The 19776-nt window shown below is 43.7% G+C and overlaps 1 protein-coding gene across 2 annotated transcripts in view; it reads right to left on the bottom strand.

The window, feature by feature from the left end:
- Positions 1-2076: 2076 nt before the first annotated feature.
- Positions 2077-19776, bottom strand: part of RAPGEF5 (Rap guanine nucleotide exchange factor 5) — a 233780-nt gene continuing 216080 nt past the window's right edge. For both annotated transcript variants that reach the window (XM_045495057.1, XM_045495058.1), the window contains 3 exons: positions 15273-15337; positions 10066-10120; positions 2077-6160 (listed from right to left, as the gene is read on the bottom strand). In XM_045495057.1, the coding sequence (XP_045351013.1) occupies positions 6042-6160; positions 10066-10120; positions 15273-15337 (239 nt within the window). In that variant the 3' untranslated portion in view covers positions 2077-6041. The remainder of the gene's footprint in view (positions 6161-10065; positions 10121-15272; positions 15338-19776) is intronic.

The raw sequence follows: 19776 nt of genomic DNA on the forward strand, positions 1-19776 counted from the left end.
GACAGTGTGGAGCCTGCTTGGGATGCTGTCTCTCCCTCTTTCTCTGCCCCTCCCATGCTTGCTCTGTCTCTCTCTCAAAACAAATAAACTTAAAAAAAAAAAAAATAAGAAAAACTTTTTTAAGAAAGAGAAAATTGAAAGGTGCAGTTGGACCCTGGGTGTGGCTGGAGGAGGGATCTCAGCTCATATCCCCAGGACGGACTTCATGCTTCTGATAGTGCCTCTGTCTTGCTTATTGGGTGTGCCTTTCTTGTGCTGGGAAAGGATGCAGACTGCTCTCGGCTAAGAGATAACTGCAATGCCTTCTTGAACAGGAATACTTTACTAAAGAACATTAGCAAGTCTAAAGCTTTAGGAATCTTGTTTGTTTCAAGTAGTAAATGGAAAACAAACACACTGGGCAGCTCAAGTGGGGATCCGGAAGATCTCAGAGGAGAACCAAACCAGCCATGGAGCTCTCTCCCAGTCCCTAAAATAGGACTTTGTAGCTAGCACACTAGGACCAAGACCAGAAATTTCATTCCCAAGTTTGCTAATTTGGGGGCACCTGGGTGGCTCAGTCGGTTGAGAGTCCGACTTTAGCCCAGGTCATGTTCTTGTGGTTTGTGAGTTCAAACCCTGCATTGGGCTCTCTGCTATCAGCACAGAGCCCACCTTGGATCCTCTCTCTCCCTCTCTCTGCCCCTCCCCCGCTTGCACTCTCCCAAAAATAAATAAATAAATAAATAAATAGGAACCTTGACAAAAAAAAAAGTTTGCTAATTTGAACAGGAGGCTTGTTCCTCTTCCCAGTATGGGCGATCCTGGTAAAGAGAATTTCCCAACTATCTGGAGCAACGGGAATTTGGCTTTCTTCTGTTCCCTTCTGAAGCTGGAGCCTGGGGCTTCCGTTCTCCCTTCCTCTGCTGCTTTGCTCCAGATGTAGGCCTGCCCCACAGAGGAAGTGATTATAGATGAGGACACAGGCCCTACAACCCAGTGGTCTTCCTCTCTCTGCTCCCTGGTTCTCTCAGAGGCAGTGCCTATGCTCTCACCTCTCATTTTCCCTTGTCACTCAGAACTGCCACTTCTGGGTGACAAGAGCCTGAAAAAATCATCTTCCGGTCTTTACCTTTTCCCATATAAAGACAAGGTCTTTTCATGGATGTGTGACAACAGGTAGCTTCATCCATCAGGTACTCTGCAAAGCCAATACTACTGCCCACACGGACTGAGGGAAAGGGCAGTTTATCAAGAAAGAAGTGCCTTGGGAGACTTTATTAGCTTAGGCTAAATTCTTCTGAGGTAACAGCCCCAAATACCAGTGGCTTCTAATGATGATGTTCCGTGTCCTTCCCAAGCTGGAGACTCAGGTGGATGGAAACACCTTTTCCCGGAACATTGTAGGCCTTGTGGCAGAAGTGACATGCCAGCATCCGCTCCCTTGTAAAGCTTTAGTTTACAAGCTGCACAGGTCACTTCTCCCCATTTTTCACTGGATGCAGCAGGACATTTGACCACTCCTGAGTTCAACATGGTGAGATATACAATCCTCTTGCGGGAAGGGATTAATTACCACGTGCCAAAAACCAGGCTTGACATCAATGAGCAGGATGTGTCATCCTCCCATAAGAAGGGGTAGAGATTTTGAACAATGACGTGGTCTAGTTTTTCCACTTTCGAGGAACATCAGTATTACCCTGCTTTACCATCCCGCCCGCACCTCTTCTGGGGTCAGGGCCTCCCTTTGAGACCTAGAGCACTGTCGCCAGGGCCGTGAGCTTCCCTCAGTATCTGGGCTGATAAGGCAGAGTGGCTGATCCCAGTTGAGTATGGTGGGGGGGGGGGGGAGGGTGTGGGGAGGACAGAATCGGAGAATCCTGATGTGATTTCCTACCCAGGGTCCTTAGGTTCTCCAATGGCTCAGGGGCAGCATAAGTGATTCAGAGCTTCAGCGGCTGCCTGGGAATCCCTTCACCTGCCTGTAGCTCTCTCGGTGAGCAAATGAGTTCCACACAGTGAGAACATGCTGCCAGACATAGGCTATGGAGCCCACGAACATCACAGACACAGCAAGAAGCTATGAGGCATCAACAGTATCTTTAACATAATCTTATATTTGGAAAAGCAGTTTAAAAAAAAAACACTTGAAAATACAAGGTAAGGTAACAGTGACTTATAGAAGTGTTCACCTTATATTGCTTGGCCATTTTTTACATATAAATTATTGCTTACTAGCTTCGATAAATACACAGCACAGTCCTATATACAGAAGCAGAAAGCATGACATGGGAGAAAGAAAATACTGTTAATGGCAATTCTGGTAATTCCACAAATGTTTCATATTTACCAGCTCTTATAAATGGTGGAAAACTACGAAGTGTAGTCCCTGAGAAGTTAGGTAGACACCCTGATTGTGGGTTTTCTATCTTCTAATTGTTAACGCAAGCTGACAATGTCACAGCAGTCCTAATTAATGATACATAAAAAGGCAAGAGTCCTTGCTTCAGGGCATCAATTTCATCCCAGTATTTAATAACCGTGTAATACGAATACAATAAATAGGCTATGCAAATAAATATTCCTCTGCTAAAAAACGTTTAGTATATACAGCTTTGCTTTATACAGTAGTACATTTTCATCTAACTTTTTGGCAATTTTTAAAAACCTTTCTTCCCCCTACTACTTTTAAGCACAATGGCCCGCTCATTAATGAGCAGGCTGAAATTTTAAGGACATGTCTTTGAAGCATTTAAAAAGAACGCTGTGTTAGATAACTGCAGTGGACCTGATCTTCCCCCTTTTTAATGTTTCTGTCTAGTTTCTTGAGCAGCTTGGATCAGCTGTGCCATTTCAGAACACGAGGTTTGAGATCTGCGATGTGACAGCCATAACGAGCCAAAGGGGCTGGGGCTGGGGCAGCGGTGAAGCCCAGCTCCGGGCATCAGAAATCACCAACCCCCTCTTCCCTGCAACTGTCTCTCCCTACCCAGAGGCTAGCCTCCAGGATGCAACTCCTTCTGCCTGCCAACTGGGACGGCTGGCTTTTTCCTTTATCCTCATTATTCTGAATTCAATGCACGCTCCACCCAACTTGCCTGTGGATATGGGTCTAGGGAAATGCATTAATCTAAATAGAATTAATGATACTAAAATAAAGTGAACGTGGGTCATAATACTTAGCACTGTAACCATTTGGCAATTGTACAGATGATAACAAAAAGTGAACTTAAAACACTGTAGCCTTTGGAGCATCTGGAAATACGTATGAAAAAAATGTTCAGGAAGGTTGCAGTTTTGCCCACAAAACTGGTCCTGTGCTACCTTGTAAGCAGGGCCGGTTTGCCGGGATGCGGACGAATCCATGAACCCACAGGACTGCCTGAGGGTGGTGCCGTAGCAGAAAGGACCCACTGAGAAGTGCTGGGGCACCACTTGCTGGGGAAGTTGGCAGATTAGAGATTTTCAGAGTGAATGGAGATTTTATGGAATCGCAACACTCTTAGAGCGGGAAAGGAGCTTCGACATCTTGGTCCACCCTTCTAGCCAGAACAAAATCTATTTCAAAGAGGCCTTGGCGAATGTTTGGAAAGGGAATCCCTATTCACAGGGAGCCTCACGGCCAGACAGCTCAGCTTTGTTCAGGAAAGTTTCATGCGGAGCTAAAGCCATTCCCAGTTCTGTCTTCAATTCTTGAGTTCCTGATTTACGTCTTCACAGGGCTTCTGAAACTTTTGAGTTGCTGACGCTTGGGAAATCTCTGAAGACGGTTGTTAAATTTCACATAGATTTGGAGATTCTGACATTCGGGAGACAGGAATGAAAAAGCAAATGTAAACTAAACCAAACCCTCCCTTCCCTTTGCTGCCCTGAGAGCCACATGGCCATGGCTGGAGGAGACTGGGCGAGCCCCACATCGTCCCTGGCTTGTTTCTATCCACGACATGTGGAATACTGACTACACCATCAGAATGAGTTTAAACATGATGTACGTGTGGATTCATTTGGTTGTGTACATATTTGGATTGGGATCTAAGCAGCAGGTGCTATGTTGAAATAGTCCTCCACTGAAAATTAGTCCTCGAGAGGTCATGTTCTGGTTGGAGTAATGGAGATCTCCTGTGAACAGACACTTAAATTGTAAAACGTGGAGACAATGTCAAAATGGCCTTACATGATTAGACTGACCAAATGATCCTCCCCAGCACAGAGAAAAGGTGAGAACATGGGCTTGTGCTGTACGCCCATGCTGTCCCCAATAATTGCCAAGGGGAGAGCTTCTCCAGTGTTTGATCAGCCATGAGACGAACCGGTTTTTCCTAGTCCTGATGGCTCTGGTCTCCTCCAGGGGGTCTCTGTCCATTCCCAGTAGCCTGGAGCTTTTCTTTGAGTGGACCATCCCCGGATGGTCCCTTTCTGTAAAACTCTGTTAGTTTTCAGGATTGAAGTTTACACGTGCTGGGACAGACCAAATCTCTTTGAAAGTCCTACCCAAAATTTCCTCCACATGGTACCTTCCAGCACTCTCTCAAGCTCAGTGTGGTTCAGGAAACAGCACTGCTAACAGGGTATCAGAAAGCATTGGATACCCACAGTAATAAGGTGTTAATGGGCCAAAAGGGAGCAGTTCTGTGCAGACACCCAAGAGATGAACAGGCAGGAGAGAACTCACACGTGTAGAAGATGAATGGACTGAATTCATGAAGGAGGGCCCTTGTATTTTAGCAATGCCCACAGGCTTTTTTTGTTCATTTTAAGCTCGGGGGAAATTCTCTAACCAGTTCTTGAGAATAGCATGAGGTTTTCTCTACTGTAGGAGCCCCCGTCTCTAAAAATGGGAATAAAAAGTAGACTCGAAGACTCTGAGACTCTGGGGGATAAAAGACAAATTACAGAAGAGCTCTGGGCCTTGATTAGGAGTGGACTGCAGGACTTTGAAGTGTCCAACATAATCACACATTTGGGTATTTTGGGGGTTCTTGGCATTTGCTGAGAGATAGGCAGTCACTACTAAATACCTTGCTCTTCTCTAGGGAGTGCTAAGAGCTTCACACACCAAATCCCACTTCACCTCCCCGTGTTGGCTGTTACCGTTCTCTGCTGTGGGCAAAGGAGCCTGCTGGAGGATGCCAAACACTAGGGCATCGCCAGGCACAAGAATGTAGACCTCTGGGACTCTGTTCCCTTGATAAACAGTTACTGAGTGCCTATAATCTATCAGGCGCTGTGCTTTTTCAAAAATCGTATTGTTCCCGTAAGAAATGCGAATCTTCTTGCACACGTAAAGAAAATCTCCAGAAACTGAGCAACGAGTCCACTTCTTAAAGATTACTATTTTTCCTTACTGGTAAAGCAACGTACTCTAACTGGCCTATAGTTGCAAATTGGTTGTGCAGAAACGAATTTCACCTGCAAGCCTACATTGATAAGTGATTGTGGATGCAAAGAAATGCATGCCTTGACATTTCCCTTTTGGAAATCAGAGCATGGATGCCAGCTGCAGTCCTAATTTCCTAGACACAAGTGGCTTTTGGTGATGTCACAGTTTGTACTGACAGCGGCCACTCCTTCTCCCTGGAAATCTAGAGATGCCATCACTGTCTTTAGGTGTTCAGATGAGCTGCTTCTTTGACAGCCTATAAATAGTAATCTGTCACCAGGCAACATAAAACTCCCGTTTCGTGCACACTCGTACTGAAATATTGGGTCACTGTAGGACAAGACACGCTCTCGTCTTGACGCGGGCACATCTCAAGTTGAAAACTGGGTTGGATCAACAATGCAGTCATAAGAAACCAGACTTCTCCATTTCAAGAATGCTTCTGACGCTTTCTTTGCCTTCTCATTCTGAGAGCAGCTAGGAGAGGCCTCTCCCCATGTCTGGTGGCTGACATCAACTTCCTGAACACGCTTTGCTGGGCTTTCCGGTGGGTGTCTTAGGATATACTGATAAAACTCAGCAACTTCTTTTCTCACAGGAAAGCAACGTGCTCAGCACTGACATTCCCATAGCTCAAAGTGCTGCAAGTTACAGGGGAGGCGAGGCGGTGGGCTGCTGGGGCTCACACCCGAGGCTCGATCCTGTGTGACAACTCAAACAGGGCCTGCTGGCTGTCAATGACATACAGGTGGTTAACGTAGGATTTTAACTCTTGGTGTTCCTTTGGAGACATGTCACCTCCTGGTTTTTGGAAGAAAAAAGTCTCATGAGAGCAGAAATGCTACTTCTTTTTTTTAAGTATACAATTTTTTTCAAGCATAGAATTTAGTGATTCGTCACTTATGTATCAGACCCAGTGCTCATCCCAACCAGTGTCCTCCCTAATGCCGTTCACCCCTTTAGCCCTTCCCCCCGCCCCCAACATCCCACCAGCCACCCTCAGTTTGTTCTCTGTATTTAAGAGTCTTTTATGGTTTGTTTCCCTCTCTGTTTCTATCTTATTTGTGCAGAAGTGCTATTTCTGAATACCAGTGACATCTCTCATTAAGGCTTAGAGTAAATCTAGCAGGGGGATTCTTATTAGTCAGCATCCCAGAGAGGGGATCTTTGTCCTAACAGTGGAGATACTTCTCCAGCTCAGACTAGGGCCTCAGGTCAGGTCATTAGACTACAAAGGTGTTTGTTTTATTAACATTTATGTAACATTTATTACCTAATGTTATCTAGTATTTAGTGACTGTGTTAGTATCCCCCCACTACAGAGTCGGAAATAGCACAGACACACAGCAAGGGAGTGGCAGAACAGGTCCGGCACCCAGACCATGTGATTCCTGAGTCCATGTCTGAGGTCCCATGTCACAGCAACGGCCATTTAAATAGCTTTCACTGGCTCTTATATCTCAGTCTGGAATTGTCAGAAACCACTGCTAATGTGGTCAGTGCACAGACGAAATGGTTTGTTTTTAGAATTTGTATAATTCTTTGGTGTCCTTAGTTTTTGAAAAGGTAAAAAAATTAAGGAAGCATTTGAATGAACAGATATCACAGAACTGAACTTAAGGTATACTTAACAGGCAAACAAGTTCCAGAAGCATGTGGCTGGGCTAACATCTACCCAGCAAAGGACAAGGCAAGGTGGTTTTCCACTCCCAAATCCAGGGTGGTTACAAAACTGAAGGGCCACAAGAAGCTTTTAGTGCCCTGTGAACACATATGTGCCATGCTGGTGACAAGTCTGATAAGGAGCCTGATAAAGTAGCCTGGACAATGGGGCAAGCCCACTTCCCATAGGCAAAAACAAACACAATCCAAAAAAAAAAAAAAAAAAAAAAAAAATCCTCCCAAACCTCAAGGCACTGGGAGCCTGGCTAAACTGCTATAGAGGGACAATGTCAATGTGAGAGATGGTGACGTCACATCCTCTTGCTTCACGGAATTTTGGATGGGAGCAGCAGGTTTCAGCTTGAGTAGAGGGGACCAAAGGAAGCTAAGCATTTCAATGCAGCAATTTCTTCTCTTGGTGAAATCCATTTTTTCCTCCTCTGTGACAAATGTGTTTTATAACTTAAGGCTTGCATGTCACGGGCTTGTAATTCTTAGGCTTAATAGCAAATAAGGCTTCCTGGTTTCAAAAGGCAAAAATACCAGGAATTTAAGTTTTTACCATCCCACTTGTTTGGAAGTGACCAAAAAGTTGTATTATTCTAGAACACCTTCTCTGTAAGACACTGAGAGACTGACTGCTTTTGGTTTAGCAAATACTGGTTTCGAAAACATAATCGTACAAAGATAATTTTTTTAATTTTTTAACCTTAAGAAGATGGCAGAATGAGTGGTTCCAACCATGACAAGTGACACCTGCATGGCACTTCCAAAAAAAAAAAAAAAAAAAAAAATATATATATATATATATATATATATACACACACACACACACACATATATATGTTTTAATGTTTATTTTTGAGAGAAAGAGTGAGCGAGTGAGCAAGGGAGGGGCAGAGAGAGAGAGGGAGACACAGAATCTGAGGCAGGCTCCAGGCTCAGAGCTGTCAGCACAGAGTCTGACGCAGAGCTTGAACCCATGAACCACAAGATCATGACCTGAGCAGAAGTTGGATGCTTAATGGACTGAGCCACCCAGGGGCCCCTTTTTATATTTTATTTTAGAGAGAGACAGCATGAGTGGGATAGAGGCAGAGGGAGAGGGAGAGAGAATCTCAAGCAGGCTCCATGCTCTGCACAGAGCCCGATGCGGGCCCTGATCCCACAAACCTGGGATCATGACCTGTGCTGAAATCAATAGTCAGACATTCAACCAACTGAGCCACCCAGACTCCCCAGAACTTCATAATTTTTAAGTGGCTTGATTAACATTATCTTATTTTATCCCAAATGCTGACATTGGTTTACTATTCCTATATAAGCTATCAAAATGGATTTCACTAATTTCACTAATAGAACACAAAGAGTTATGCTTTGTGCTACGAGGACTTACTCTCTAGTGATGAGAGGTTCAAGACAGTGTTAAGGCCACCAGGCCAGTATAACCTTCCTGTCCACACTTGCAGAGTCTCCTGTCAGTGAGACCAATATCTTAGAATCGGGTGAGTGTGCATAAATACTTGGGAAGCAAAGGTGGATAAGAGAAATATGAACCCAATACTCAGCAGCATTATGCTTGCACATCTGAATGAATCTCCGTGACAATATTATCACTGTTTCTACTATAAGCACACTGTACTTGTGTTCCTAATGGAGAAATACATAAGCACATATCAGGTGGTAGTAAGTGATGTAAATATTTAAAACCTTAGGTCCTGGGATGCCTGCGTGGTTCAGTTGGTTGAGTGTCTGATTCTTGATTTTGGCTCAGGTCATGATCTCATGGTTCATGAGACTGAGCCACTCACAGGGCTCTGCTCTGATGACATGGAACCTGCTTGGGATTCTCTGTCCCTCCCTTGTTCATGCTCTCCCTCTCTCTCTCTCAAAATAAATAAACATTAAAAAAAAAAAAAAACTTAGGTCCTGTATTTATAACTCTCCCTTTCAAGCACAAACTTTGTAATTCATACAGAAGTTCCGTTGCTCCGTAGGGGACAATACTGCCAGCCAAAACTAGCCAAACCGAAAAAACTTTCTTAAGAATATGCACTAATCCTTAAGGAGTAGGACTTTGATCTTTGTACTTTATACATACTTCCGTATTGTTGAAAAAATTATTTTACAAGGAGGATATATAAAGCAAGTTTTATTTAGTGGTCAGCTTTGATTGATTTATAATTACTGAACTCAACTTTCTTTTTCTTTTTTTTTTTTTCTTTACTGCCCTTTATATCTATAGAATCTGCACAAGGCAAAGAAAAGAGTATGGGTCAGGAAATCAGGCAGGCTTGGTCTGAATAATGGCTGAATGGGTTAACTCTCTGAGTCTCAGTTTTCTGCTCTGCACCACAGGGTTAATGATCTCCATGCACCAGTCACCAATACTGGTATCAGGATGCCACTGCCCGTGTGAATGCTCCTTGGACTCAATAAAGCTGATTTCCTTCCTTCCTGCAATGTTTTAACACTATTTAAACATGGTGTAAATTATGCCTGAGGTTTAAAAAGGAACAAATATTCCTACTTATGTTAATCTCAGCAGGGAATCCACAAAAGTGCTCAGAAAAATACCTATTCAGTGAAAGGCAGCTCTGGACAGGAAGTTTTTGTTGGAGAGGAGTAAAGATTCTGGAAGGCTGCTTCAGGCACTTTTACAAACCATATTCCAATTCCAGGAAGGCTCTAAGCAAGAAGTTTAGGGACAGGGTCACCCCTGATAAACCCACTGGTAATTCTGAGCCAAGGGGCAAGCAAACAGACTTTCAGGCTCAGGGGTGTGGGGGTGTGGGGGGGGCCCTCTGCTCATCGAAAGTCACTCTGCACAGTGTAAACTTGCTGCCAAGAGAGGATAAAAAAACTGCCATATCTTGTTTTCCTTTGCATCCCAAATATGCAGTGAAACTAAGAAAGAATATAGTAAATGCATATAAGACTTTATAATCTGTTTCAGTTTCTTACCACCAAATACTTGTGATAAGGTCACAGTCTGTACCAATGTAGGGTGAATTTACATTCCCTGGCCAACTTCAATTACTCACCAAACTGGTTAGTCCTGCAGTGCCTCAGGGTCCGGACAGTGTCTGCAATCATATGCTGGAAGGCAGAGCAGAAAATGTATCGGTGGAAGGGTCATTTAGGGTGTTTCTGAAGTATGCCTACTGGGATGAAAGCAGGGTGCACCCTTGGGTGCAAACGGAATTGCTGCATTTGGAACTGGACTTGACTTCCACTGAGAATACTGAGCTTGGATTACAAAACGATATTCAGTCTTCATCTGTCAAAACAGTGCCCCCAAACCTGGCTGCACAGATTCTAACTGGGTTTCCTCATGCCACGGGGTCTAACAGCCCACCGTTTACACACCGTAAAGAGGTACGGCATTCCCACCCCATCTGCCTGTCCAAACCTGCTTAGGCTTTTCCCTTCCAGGGATGTTTTGCCTGCTCTCGGTGAAGCCTTTCTGAGATTTCCCTTCTGAACTTGGGAGGCTCCCTTGTACAGTACACACTGGCCTCGTGTGGTTGGCGCTGCTCTGGATCTTTGCGCCTCTTCCAGGCCGGGTGCCACTAGAGGGCTCCGCATGCCCAGCACCTGCCATATGTCACACAGTGATTCCGGTACTTGCTGAATACAGATAGGAACTCTGGTGGCATCAAAGACTCAAGTATGCAAATCGCGACAGGAAATGACACAGTCACAAAAGGCAAACATTTTCTAAAACGCCAATATCTTTAAAGAGACCGTTTTTGGTTTGGTTTATATTCTCTCCTACGGTCTTCAGGATTCTGCTTTAATCTGTTTCTTCGAAGTTCTCACTGATCTCTAGGCAAAAGTCTTCTTAACTTACAGCTGCCTTTGACAAGATCCCATTAGCTCATACTTGGGTACCTTCAAGAGTCTTCTAGCTCTATCATTTCTAGTTTCCCGTGACGAAGAAGAAAGACAGCATTTAGGACAACACCATTTTCCACTCCTGTTTCTCCCCTACTGTTGCCAGAATCATCTCCAAACACTGCTGCCATTGTGTTACAGTCCTCTGGAAAATCCACGTTGACTTTCTAATTTGTTTCATATCAAAATCCAAACATCGCCCAACTATTCAAGAAATCAACATTATTCATTATCTGCTCCTCCAAACTTCCCCAAACGTGTCAACATCTTTCACATCCCACATGTACACACCAGTCAAAGGCTCATCCATACACAGCAAGCCCTCGGTGAATTATTGCTACAAGAATAATTTTGGCGTGAAAAAAATTTTTTTCACTTAAAATCTGTCAGAACTATAGAAACTTTATTTGAATGTGACCTACTTATTAAATTGTTCTCAACTGTATTTCCAATGTATTTCTATTCAATAGTGGAAAATTAAACAGGACAGTGATTATAGCAGGACCTCAAGTTGCATTTGTAAAGGAAATGAGATGTGACTCACGTCTGTGAAAGTATTGTTATGTTTCCTTCCCCAAATATTACCACTACTCCCAGGGCAGCTCTCTCGTTCTAAGCTATGGCGTCACACAGATTTCTATCCTCTGCCATTTAGGCAGCTCACGGGAGCCTTGAGCTGATGCAGGGTTGAGGGCTGAGTGTGGCAGTGAAACCTGAATCCTCCCCATCTTCAGGTTTTCTGAAGGGGGGAGGGGGAAAATGTGGTAAAGGATGAGGCTCTCAACACTGAGGAGTAAAGAGAAGAAAGAGGGAAAGCATTTGTTTCTTCATTATTTAATAGTTCGCGACTGAAATGTTTAGAGCTGCTGAGACAGCAGAGGGAACAATGGAAATCTTATTAGACCCAATGAGTGCTTCTGGGCCTTCGTGTCATCTGACTTAATGTGTCGGCCTGTATCAGCCAGATAAAGAGAATACACTGAATGATTTGCTAGCTGGCTTAAGCTAATATCCATCATGAGGCATTGGCTTCTCCCAAGTTAATTCAGTTAGGTTCTATTGGTTCATTATTGTGAAAGATGATCCTGTTTTAGCTTAAGTGAAACTCTGTCCCTTGCTAAGAAACATTCCTTGAAAACGCTGACTTTATTAGGAAATTCAGTCTCATTCTCCAGCATCCAAGTATAACGTAGGGCTATGTACATTGTATAATAGGTTTTTGTCCTTTGAAAAAATTTGAACTCACCCTGTCTTCTCTGTGCAAGGAGGGGGTCAGCAGTAGGTGTGCTCCATACCCAGAGCCATCTACTGTGTGAGGACCAGGAACTCGCTCATGTTACAGAACCTGATCTGTCTAGAAATGGTGGGCTAGCCGGCGTCTGATGGATGTATGTGGGTGTTATGGCCCGCTGTGTACATGCATAACTGCATTTAGCTTCTAGTTGTCTTTTTAAAATAAAGTTCTCTTTGGGAATTTACAACTTAAAAGAGAATATTATTACTTATTTATGCCATGTTATTTCCTTAAGGCATCTTAAAGGATTAAGGGGGCACAGTTATTGACACTAAAAGAAGTACTATTTGTTAGACTACGTTTTGCTCCCAGAGGTTAATCTGAATTTTTTTTTTTTTTTTTTGAGAGAGAGAGAGAGAGCCTATGTGTGTGCACCAGCAGGGAAGGGTGGGAAGGGGGAAGAGGAGAGAGAGAGAATCTTAAGCAGGCTCCACACCACCCAGTGTGAAGCCCAATTCAGGGTTCCATCTCATGACCCTGGGATCACGACCTGAGTCCCAATCAAGAGTCAGATGCTTAACTGACTGAGCCACCCAGGTGCCTCAGTCTGAAGTCCTGACACATCTGAAAGCAAGACCCTAGACAACATTAGCTGTTATCCAAAGGCATCCACTGGATTGTTGGAGAAAGTAGCAGAAGCCCAGAAATGCTGGTCAGAATGAGAGACAGGGATGTGGGGATCTTTCCATGGCTTTTTCCCATTTGTGCCTTTATCGAATCTTTCTCTGACTTCAGTAGCACTATCAGAGGGGCAGTAACACAAGGAACTTGACCAAACCACTGGCTCACCTGGGGGAGAAGGTCAACTGCTGGCCTGCTCTTAACAACAGACAACAGTTAGCTTTATAACAAGCGCAACTGTTCTCCCGTGTTCCGTCTAAGTTAGTCAGAGGGTAACTCACTAGACCTTTGTGCTGAATTCTACTTAGAGTGACACCCCTCCTCCCGCATCTCCACACATGCTCTCCAAAGCTTGTTAGGCATTCTTAACCAGATGTGCTGGCCAGGATTTGAAGTAGATATTGACCAAAGGCTTCATCTGCCTGAAATCATTTCATTAATATCCAACACTGGAGATTAACCTACACAAAGTCTAGAACGTTAGTGCCTATAGTCTTCGGTTGCAAACAGGTACCCTGGGATCTTCAGAACATGATACAGTGAGGGGCACCTGCCTGGGTGGCTCAGTCAGTTGAGTGTCTGATTTTGGCTCAGGTCATGATTCGTGGTTTGTGAGTTGGAATCCCACATCAGGCTCTGTGCTGACAGCTCAGAGCCTGGAGCCTGCTTCAGATTCTGTGTCTCCCTCTCTCTGCCCCGTCCCAGCTCACACTTGGTCTCTGTCTCAAAAATAAATAAACATTAAAAAACATTACAATTATCTTTAAAAAAATAGAACATGACACAGTGATACAGAACAAGTCTCTAAAGAGTACGTACAAAAAAACCTCACTCTGAATATCTACTTCTAGCTGTGCTGGTTTGACTGTAGCGTCTAAAATAACTAAGCTCTGGAAAGCCTGCTTGGCTCAGTCAGTTGTCAGTTGAGTGTCTGACTCTTGGTTTTGGCTCAGGTCAGGACATGATCTCACAGTTTTGTGAGTTCCAGCCCCGTGTCAGGCTCTGTGCTGGCAGCACAGAGCCTGTTTAGGATTCTCTCTCTCCCTCTCTCTCTGCCCCTCCCCTGCTTGTGCTGTCTCTGTCTCTCTCAAAATAAATAAATAAACTTAAAACTTTTTAAAATAGCTGAGCTCTGGTTCCAAAGCACTTAGCACAGGGGGATTTAAAGAGTATAGGCACATCCACTTTAAAAACAACTTAACCAGATGTGCTGGCCAGGATTTGAAGTCAAATCAGTCATTCTCAAGTGATTAAAATGGAGCTACGGCAGGATATCCCAAGACGTCTCTCTCCCAGATTCTAGGTGCTTGGATTTTCAAGTGGCACAGCGGTCCTCTGTCATCTCACCCCATGTGTGGTGAGTTAACCTGACGATTACAGCTGGGCACTTATGAGGCAAAGGTCAGATGCCAAACCCCGCTCGGACTCATCAGTTTGTACCGTTCTTTGGTCATGGTCTGCAACCCCCGCCTCACTCAACCTTCTCTCACATGCCTGACCCAGTCTCACAGGGAACCGGGGGTCAGTTCCTGAAAGAGTTCATACAAATCCATTACCATTACTGAAAAGGTCACTCAAAGGTCAGGATCTACGGACAGGGGTCACTGGTATCATCTTTAACCATGAAGGACAGTCTAATTTATAACACTCAAGTTCATTTGGGGACAGATCCATTCTTGCAGTCCACGGGGCCTCTCTGGAGCACGCCTCGTTTACACTTGCTCAGTTCTCCCTAGCAGCTCCTCCTCTGCCCTAGGCCAGTCTGAAAGGCTAGGAGGAGCTCACTACAGGAGGAAGTACCTGGGAAGGTCTTAGAAATACTTCAGGAAGGAGAATTTCAGTAACTCTTAAGGGAGGACTGATTGGGAACCTTTCACTTGAGAGCAGGGAGTGCACTCTGAGCTGCTGTCTCCACAGTCCACTGTGCTCCACAGGCGGACAGAGGGGTCGTGCTTCCTCTCAGGCACAGCCTGCGAATTCCAACTTCGCATCCAGTGGGGAGCACTGAAGATGAACGCATCTCCCCAGAAGCAGAGCTTTTTCCTGGGTCCTGGAAGCAGTATACACTGAGACGCAGAGCGATGCCTTTCAAGCAGTAAAGCTTAACCTCCTGAGTGTGAACTCTTAGTGACAGAACCTTACAGGTTTTATTTCCGGTTTAGTAACACACACACAACCACTGATATTAATTGAATGAAGTCCCATTTTCAAAAATAAAAAGCAGACTTTCATAGTTGGTCCTCAAAACCTTGCTAGCACACTTATTTTTCACTGGAATACATTTTATTGACAATGCTGAACGTGCAGCAAATAAGCTCCTGGAAACCACCATGTATTCACAGGAGAAAAATACTTAAACCATTTGTTTCTTAGAACAAGAAGGAAAAGCATGCACTTTCCTGACAGTGGGAAAAGGGAGAAATAATGAAATGTACGTACCAGTTTTTCAAAATTGACAAGATTATCCAAAAATGTTTTATTTCCTTCATGAATAAATGTTACATCTGAAAATTAAAAACAAAAAGACATATGTGCCATTAGGAATGGATCATGAGTCAGGGCTAAGGAGGTCTAGAGGCAATGCAACTTATTAATTTTTCTTAAACATCATGCATTACTCCATGCATTTGACAAGGCAACTTGAACCTGAATCTGTATGGTATTCGATGTGAAAAGGCATAATTTATAAGTGAGGGGGAGGAGAGAATATTATAACATTAATGCAGTTATATATTTTGCACTTCAACGTGCTTGATAGAAGCTAACACTATTCTATAACTTAACCAGTCCATTATGTTTTTTTGACCAGAACACTGAGCAGGAAAGAAATAAATACCCAGAAACAAAGGAATTTTCATATTTATGTGTTTACTTTTTAACAATCCCTGGCAAAGTGTATGTGGCCTGCTTTATCTACATCAGAAGATTTAGATTTAGATGTTAAAATGTAGATTTTTCGGTCTCAAAGCCAGTGCCTGATTGTGTATCAGAAATGAGGAAAGGGATGGGTTAGAAAATGGCAGTTTCTGGCCCTACTCAATGGGTGGAAAGCATCACTGATGAAAAGAACATACGGAAATTAGGAAGAAGGTACATTTTCAGAGGAAGGGAAAGTTACATTTGGTTTGAGCCTCACCTGCACGGGAAGTGACAGAAGATACTCAAAGAAAAGCCTCCTTTTGGTTGCAAAAAACCTGAATGCCTCCTCCAGAGAAAGGGATTTGGGAATTAGTTACAATAAAGACAGCAGCTGAAGCTCAGTGAGTGGATGACTCAGAAACTCAGATCAGAGGGTCAAAGACAGAGCACTAGGGAATCTTCACAGATAAGAATCAAAGAGCCTGCAAATAATCATGTCGGATCACAAACATGGAGGATAAACCAAATGAAAATTATCTTGTTGAAATAACCTGACATAAAAGAGGCAAAAGAACAGCTTAAGATTCCTATAAATAGAAAGGGAAAGCATTTGCATTTAATCAAGACTTTCATCCTGCTGGTCCCTCTGGGGCAATTACGAGGTAGGTGCTGGAAACCTGCCTGCAAGACACTTGGCTGCTGAGCTCTGACTGCCCACCAGGGGACGACACCAGCCACAGACCTACATGATCCCCTGATCCAAACCTTTCCTCAAGGAACCCCTTATAGACAGCTTCTAGCACCGACTGCAAAGTTTTCCTAAGCTTTTTCCCCCTTTACTAAAACTGATGTTCTAATAGGAAAATAATTTACAATTACACAGTTGTCTGAAAGACTCTGGTTATTTTGTCTTTCATGACTTTGCTTTCAAAAAAGAACCATAAGCTTTCATTCTGTGACACGATACTTAGAGTAGTCGGCGCATGAGCTTTTCCTTTTTTTTGTGTGTAGCAAATAAGCGCGTGTGCACTCTACCTACATTACACACCACCTAAAAGCCCAGTCTCCCCTAACTCCCTGAGACCTTGGGTTACAAATGCCCTCTCTGAGTCACTTGGGCCATTTCCCCAATGTTACATTATTGTCCTCTTCTCCCTATGTTCCCGAGGATGATGATGAGGGGTGATGACAATAATGGCACTTATCTCTATTAACAGCATCAGAAAGGGCATTAACAGAAGACTGTAAGGTAAAGCCTTAGCAGGACAGAATGTGAAGAAACTGTGAGCCAAAGAACATGCACAGCTGGCCCAGGATCACAGCTCTGCTCCTCCCAGCCAGGGCTCAAACCCAGGGAGCCTGCTTCCTCTTCCCCACTGTGCCTCTCTGGGAGCTCACATTGAAAGGACTTGGACATTTCTTACAGCCCGTTACAGTCGCCTGGCTAGATTTATGGCATATGGGGTGTGTCTGCAACTTTTCAAATCTTTCCTTTGGTGGCTCCCTCTCTTTCCTCCAACCTAAGGTCTCTTCACTTCTTGGGTGGTCTCAACCCCCACCCTTAGGGCTTGGAGGTCAGGCTGATGAGCATGAGAATAAGGCAGGGAAGGTGCTTGGGGCCGGGTGGAAAGGGCAGAGAGGCTGGAGGGGCTGCCACTCAGGAGAGGGGGTTCAAGTGGCTGAAGGTTTTGATGCAGTTGAATGGCAGGTGATGCAGTCAGAAGGGAAGGGAAGGAAGGGGGGGAGGGAAGAAAGAAAGTTGGGAGGGAAGGGGACAGAGAGAAAGAAACCTGGGACCTCAGAACTTAAGTCGGGGGAGGGGAGGGGAGGGGAGGGGAGGGGAGGGGAGGGGAGGGGAGGCGAGGGGAGGGGAGGGGAGGCGAGGGGAGGGGAGGGGAGGGAAGGGAAGGGAAGGGAAGGGAAGGGAAGGGAAGGGAAGGGAAGGGAAGGGAAGGGAAGAAAAGAAAGTTGGGAGAGAAGGGGACAGAGAGAGAGAAAGAAACCTGGGATCTCAGAACTTAAGTCATGGGCTGTGAAGCAATTCTGGGTACCCACCAGGCTGAGTGTGTGAAATGAGTACCTTTCATCTGGAGACACCTGAACACTCTCCAAACACTTCATATAACAGAAGTGCCAGACAAAATGACTCCACTTGCTGATGGCAATTAAAAGAGGAGGAAGAAACACCAGTTTTCCTTTTATTTAAATACACTCGCAAACCTGCAATAATCATCTCTTCTCTAAAATACATACACAACCCACCAGAGGACTTCAGTTAATCTTCAAACACCTGTTGATTATTGACTCTACTGGAAAGGACTACCATCTTCAAAACGCTGAATGAAACAGACTATTTGGCTGCTTTGGACTTTAGCTTAGCTGGATCCTTTCTCCTACACTTATTTAGGGTTTCCTATTCATCTGTTTTCTGAACAGATTCCACACCACAGTATGGGGGCAACTAAATCAAAAGGCAAGAATTCAACTGGGAAACAGGAAAGCTGAGGCCTGGAAGGATCCTCAGATTACCTGATAATCTCCATGCTTACTGGGAACTGTCTCAACAAAAAAAAGAAAGAAAGAAAGAAACATGGGAGGCCTAATCCTTCTTAACATCCAAGGGGTTCAATTTGGTCCTTTTTCTCTAACTAATAGCAACCCAAAGCGGGAGGCACAAGGGGCAGAACGAGTTTTCATTAATAAGGTGGTTGTTCTAAAGTAGTTTATTACAACTTAAAAAATTTTTTGCAATTAAAAAAACCCCCAAATTAATGTTATTATTTTTTTTAACGTTTATTTATTATCGAAAGACAGAGAGAGACAGAGCATGAGCATGAGAGGGGCAGAGAGAGGAGGAGACAAAGAATCTGAAGCTGTTAGCACAGAGCCCGATGTGGGGCTCTAACTCACAAACCTCAAGACCATGACCTGAGCCGAAGTCAGAAGCTTAACCGACTGAGCCACCCAGGCATCCCAATGTTATTTTTTCCAAAATGTTTTGTTCCAGGCATGATATATACATATTTTAAATTTCACATTATATTCCTTTGGAAATTATTTCAGACAAAATGATAATTTTATTAAATTTTTTTTTTTAATTTTTATTTTTCAGAGAGAGAGAGAGAGAGAGAGAGAGAAAGTATGAGTGGGGGAGGAGCAGCAAGAGAGGGAGACACAGAATCCAAAACAGGCTCCAGGCTCTATCAGCACAGAGCCTGATGCGGGGCTCGAACCCACGAACTGTGAGATCATGACCTTAGCCGGCATCAGACGTTTAACTGACTGAGCCACCGAGGCATCCCAGAAAAAAATGATAATTTTAAATAAAGTGTTAATGATGTTTATTTTTATAATCACAAAATATTTAAAAGGGAAAACTGCTTAAACTCAAGAAAGCCTCTAATAAAAAAAGAAAAAAATGTTTAATTTACTAGAGTGAATGAATGTATTTTCAGTAGAAAAAAAGGGAAATTCGTTTTGCTGCCAACAAAGAGGTGTAGATAAACTCAGTAGAGCAGAAAATTGCATCTAAGCTAAGATATAAGTGTGAGACACTTGGCTGCATTAAATATTTTTTGGGGGGAAATCAAGAATATACAGCAAAAAACACTGCTCATATTTAAATAAGCTAAAGGGACATTGTCCACTAACTTCTCATTACCTTACAAATTTTGTTTCAAATTGTTTTCTGCTTAAAATCAATTCCTTTCCCAGATCTGTCTTCATTTCCTGCTTCCTATTTGTGTCTAAATGATTCTAAGTGTTATGTCCTACCTGCCACCCACACTGTCCAGGTGAAGGTGTTTTATTTTGCAAATAAAAATCATAAGCCTGAATAAACATTTAAATTGCTATTTTGGCATTACAATCCCCCCTTATTTCACCCATTTACATTTAGCAGAATCTTTTCAGCTTGAATGCAGCATCTATATGCCTCTCAGTTGTGCTAACACAGTATTGTTTCACAAAGATTCTTGCTCGATACTAGATGCAGGCTAGATGAGGAGCTGCAGGGAATCACAGCGACTCAGAAATTCTCCAAGCTCGGGTTGTTCTGGAGAGAAGCTGAGGAAGGAAGATCAGC

The sequence above is a fragment of the Leopardus geoffroyi genome, chromosome A2, assembly GCF_018350155.1.
Source record: "Leopardus geoffroyi isolate Oge1 chromosome A2, O.geoffroyi_Oge1_pat1.0, whole genome shotgun sequence".
NCBI lineage: Eukaryota > Metazoa > Chordata > Mammalia > Carnivora > Felidae > Leopardus > Leopardus geoffroyi.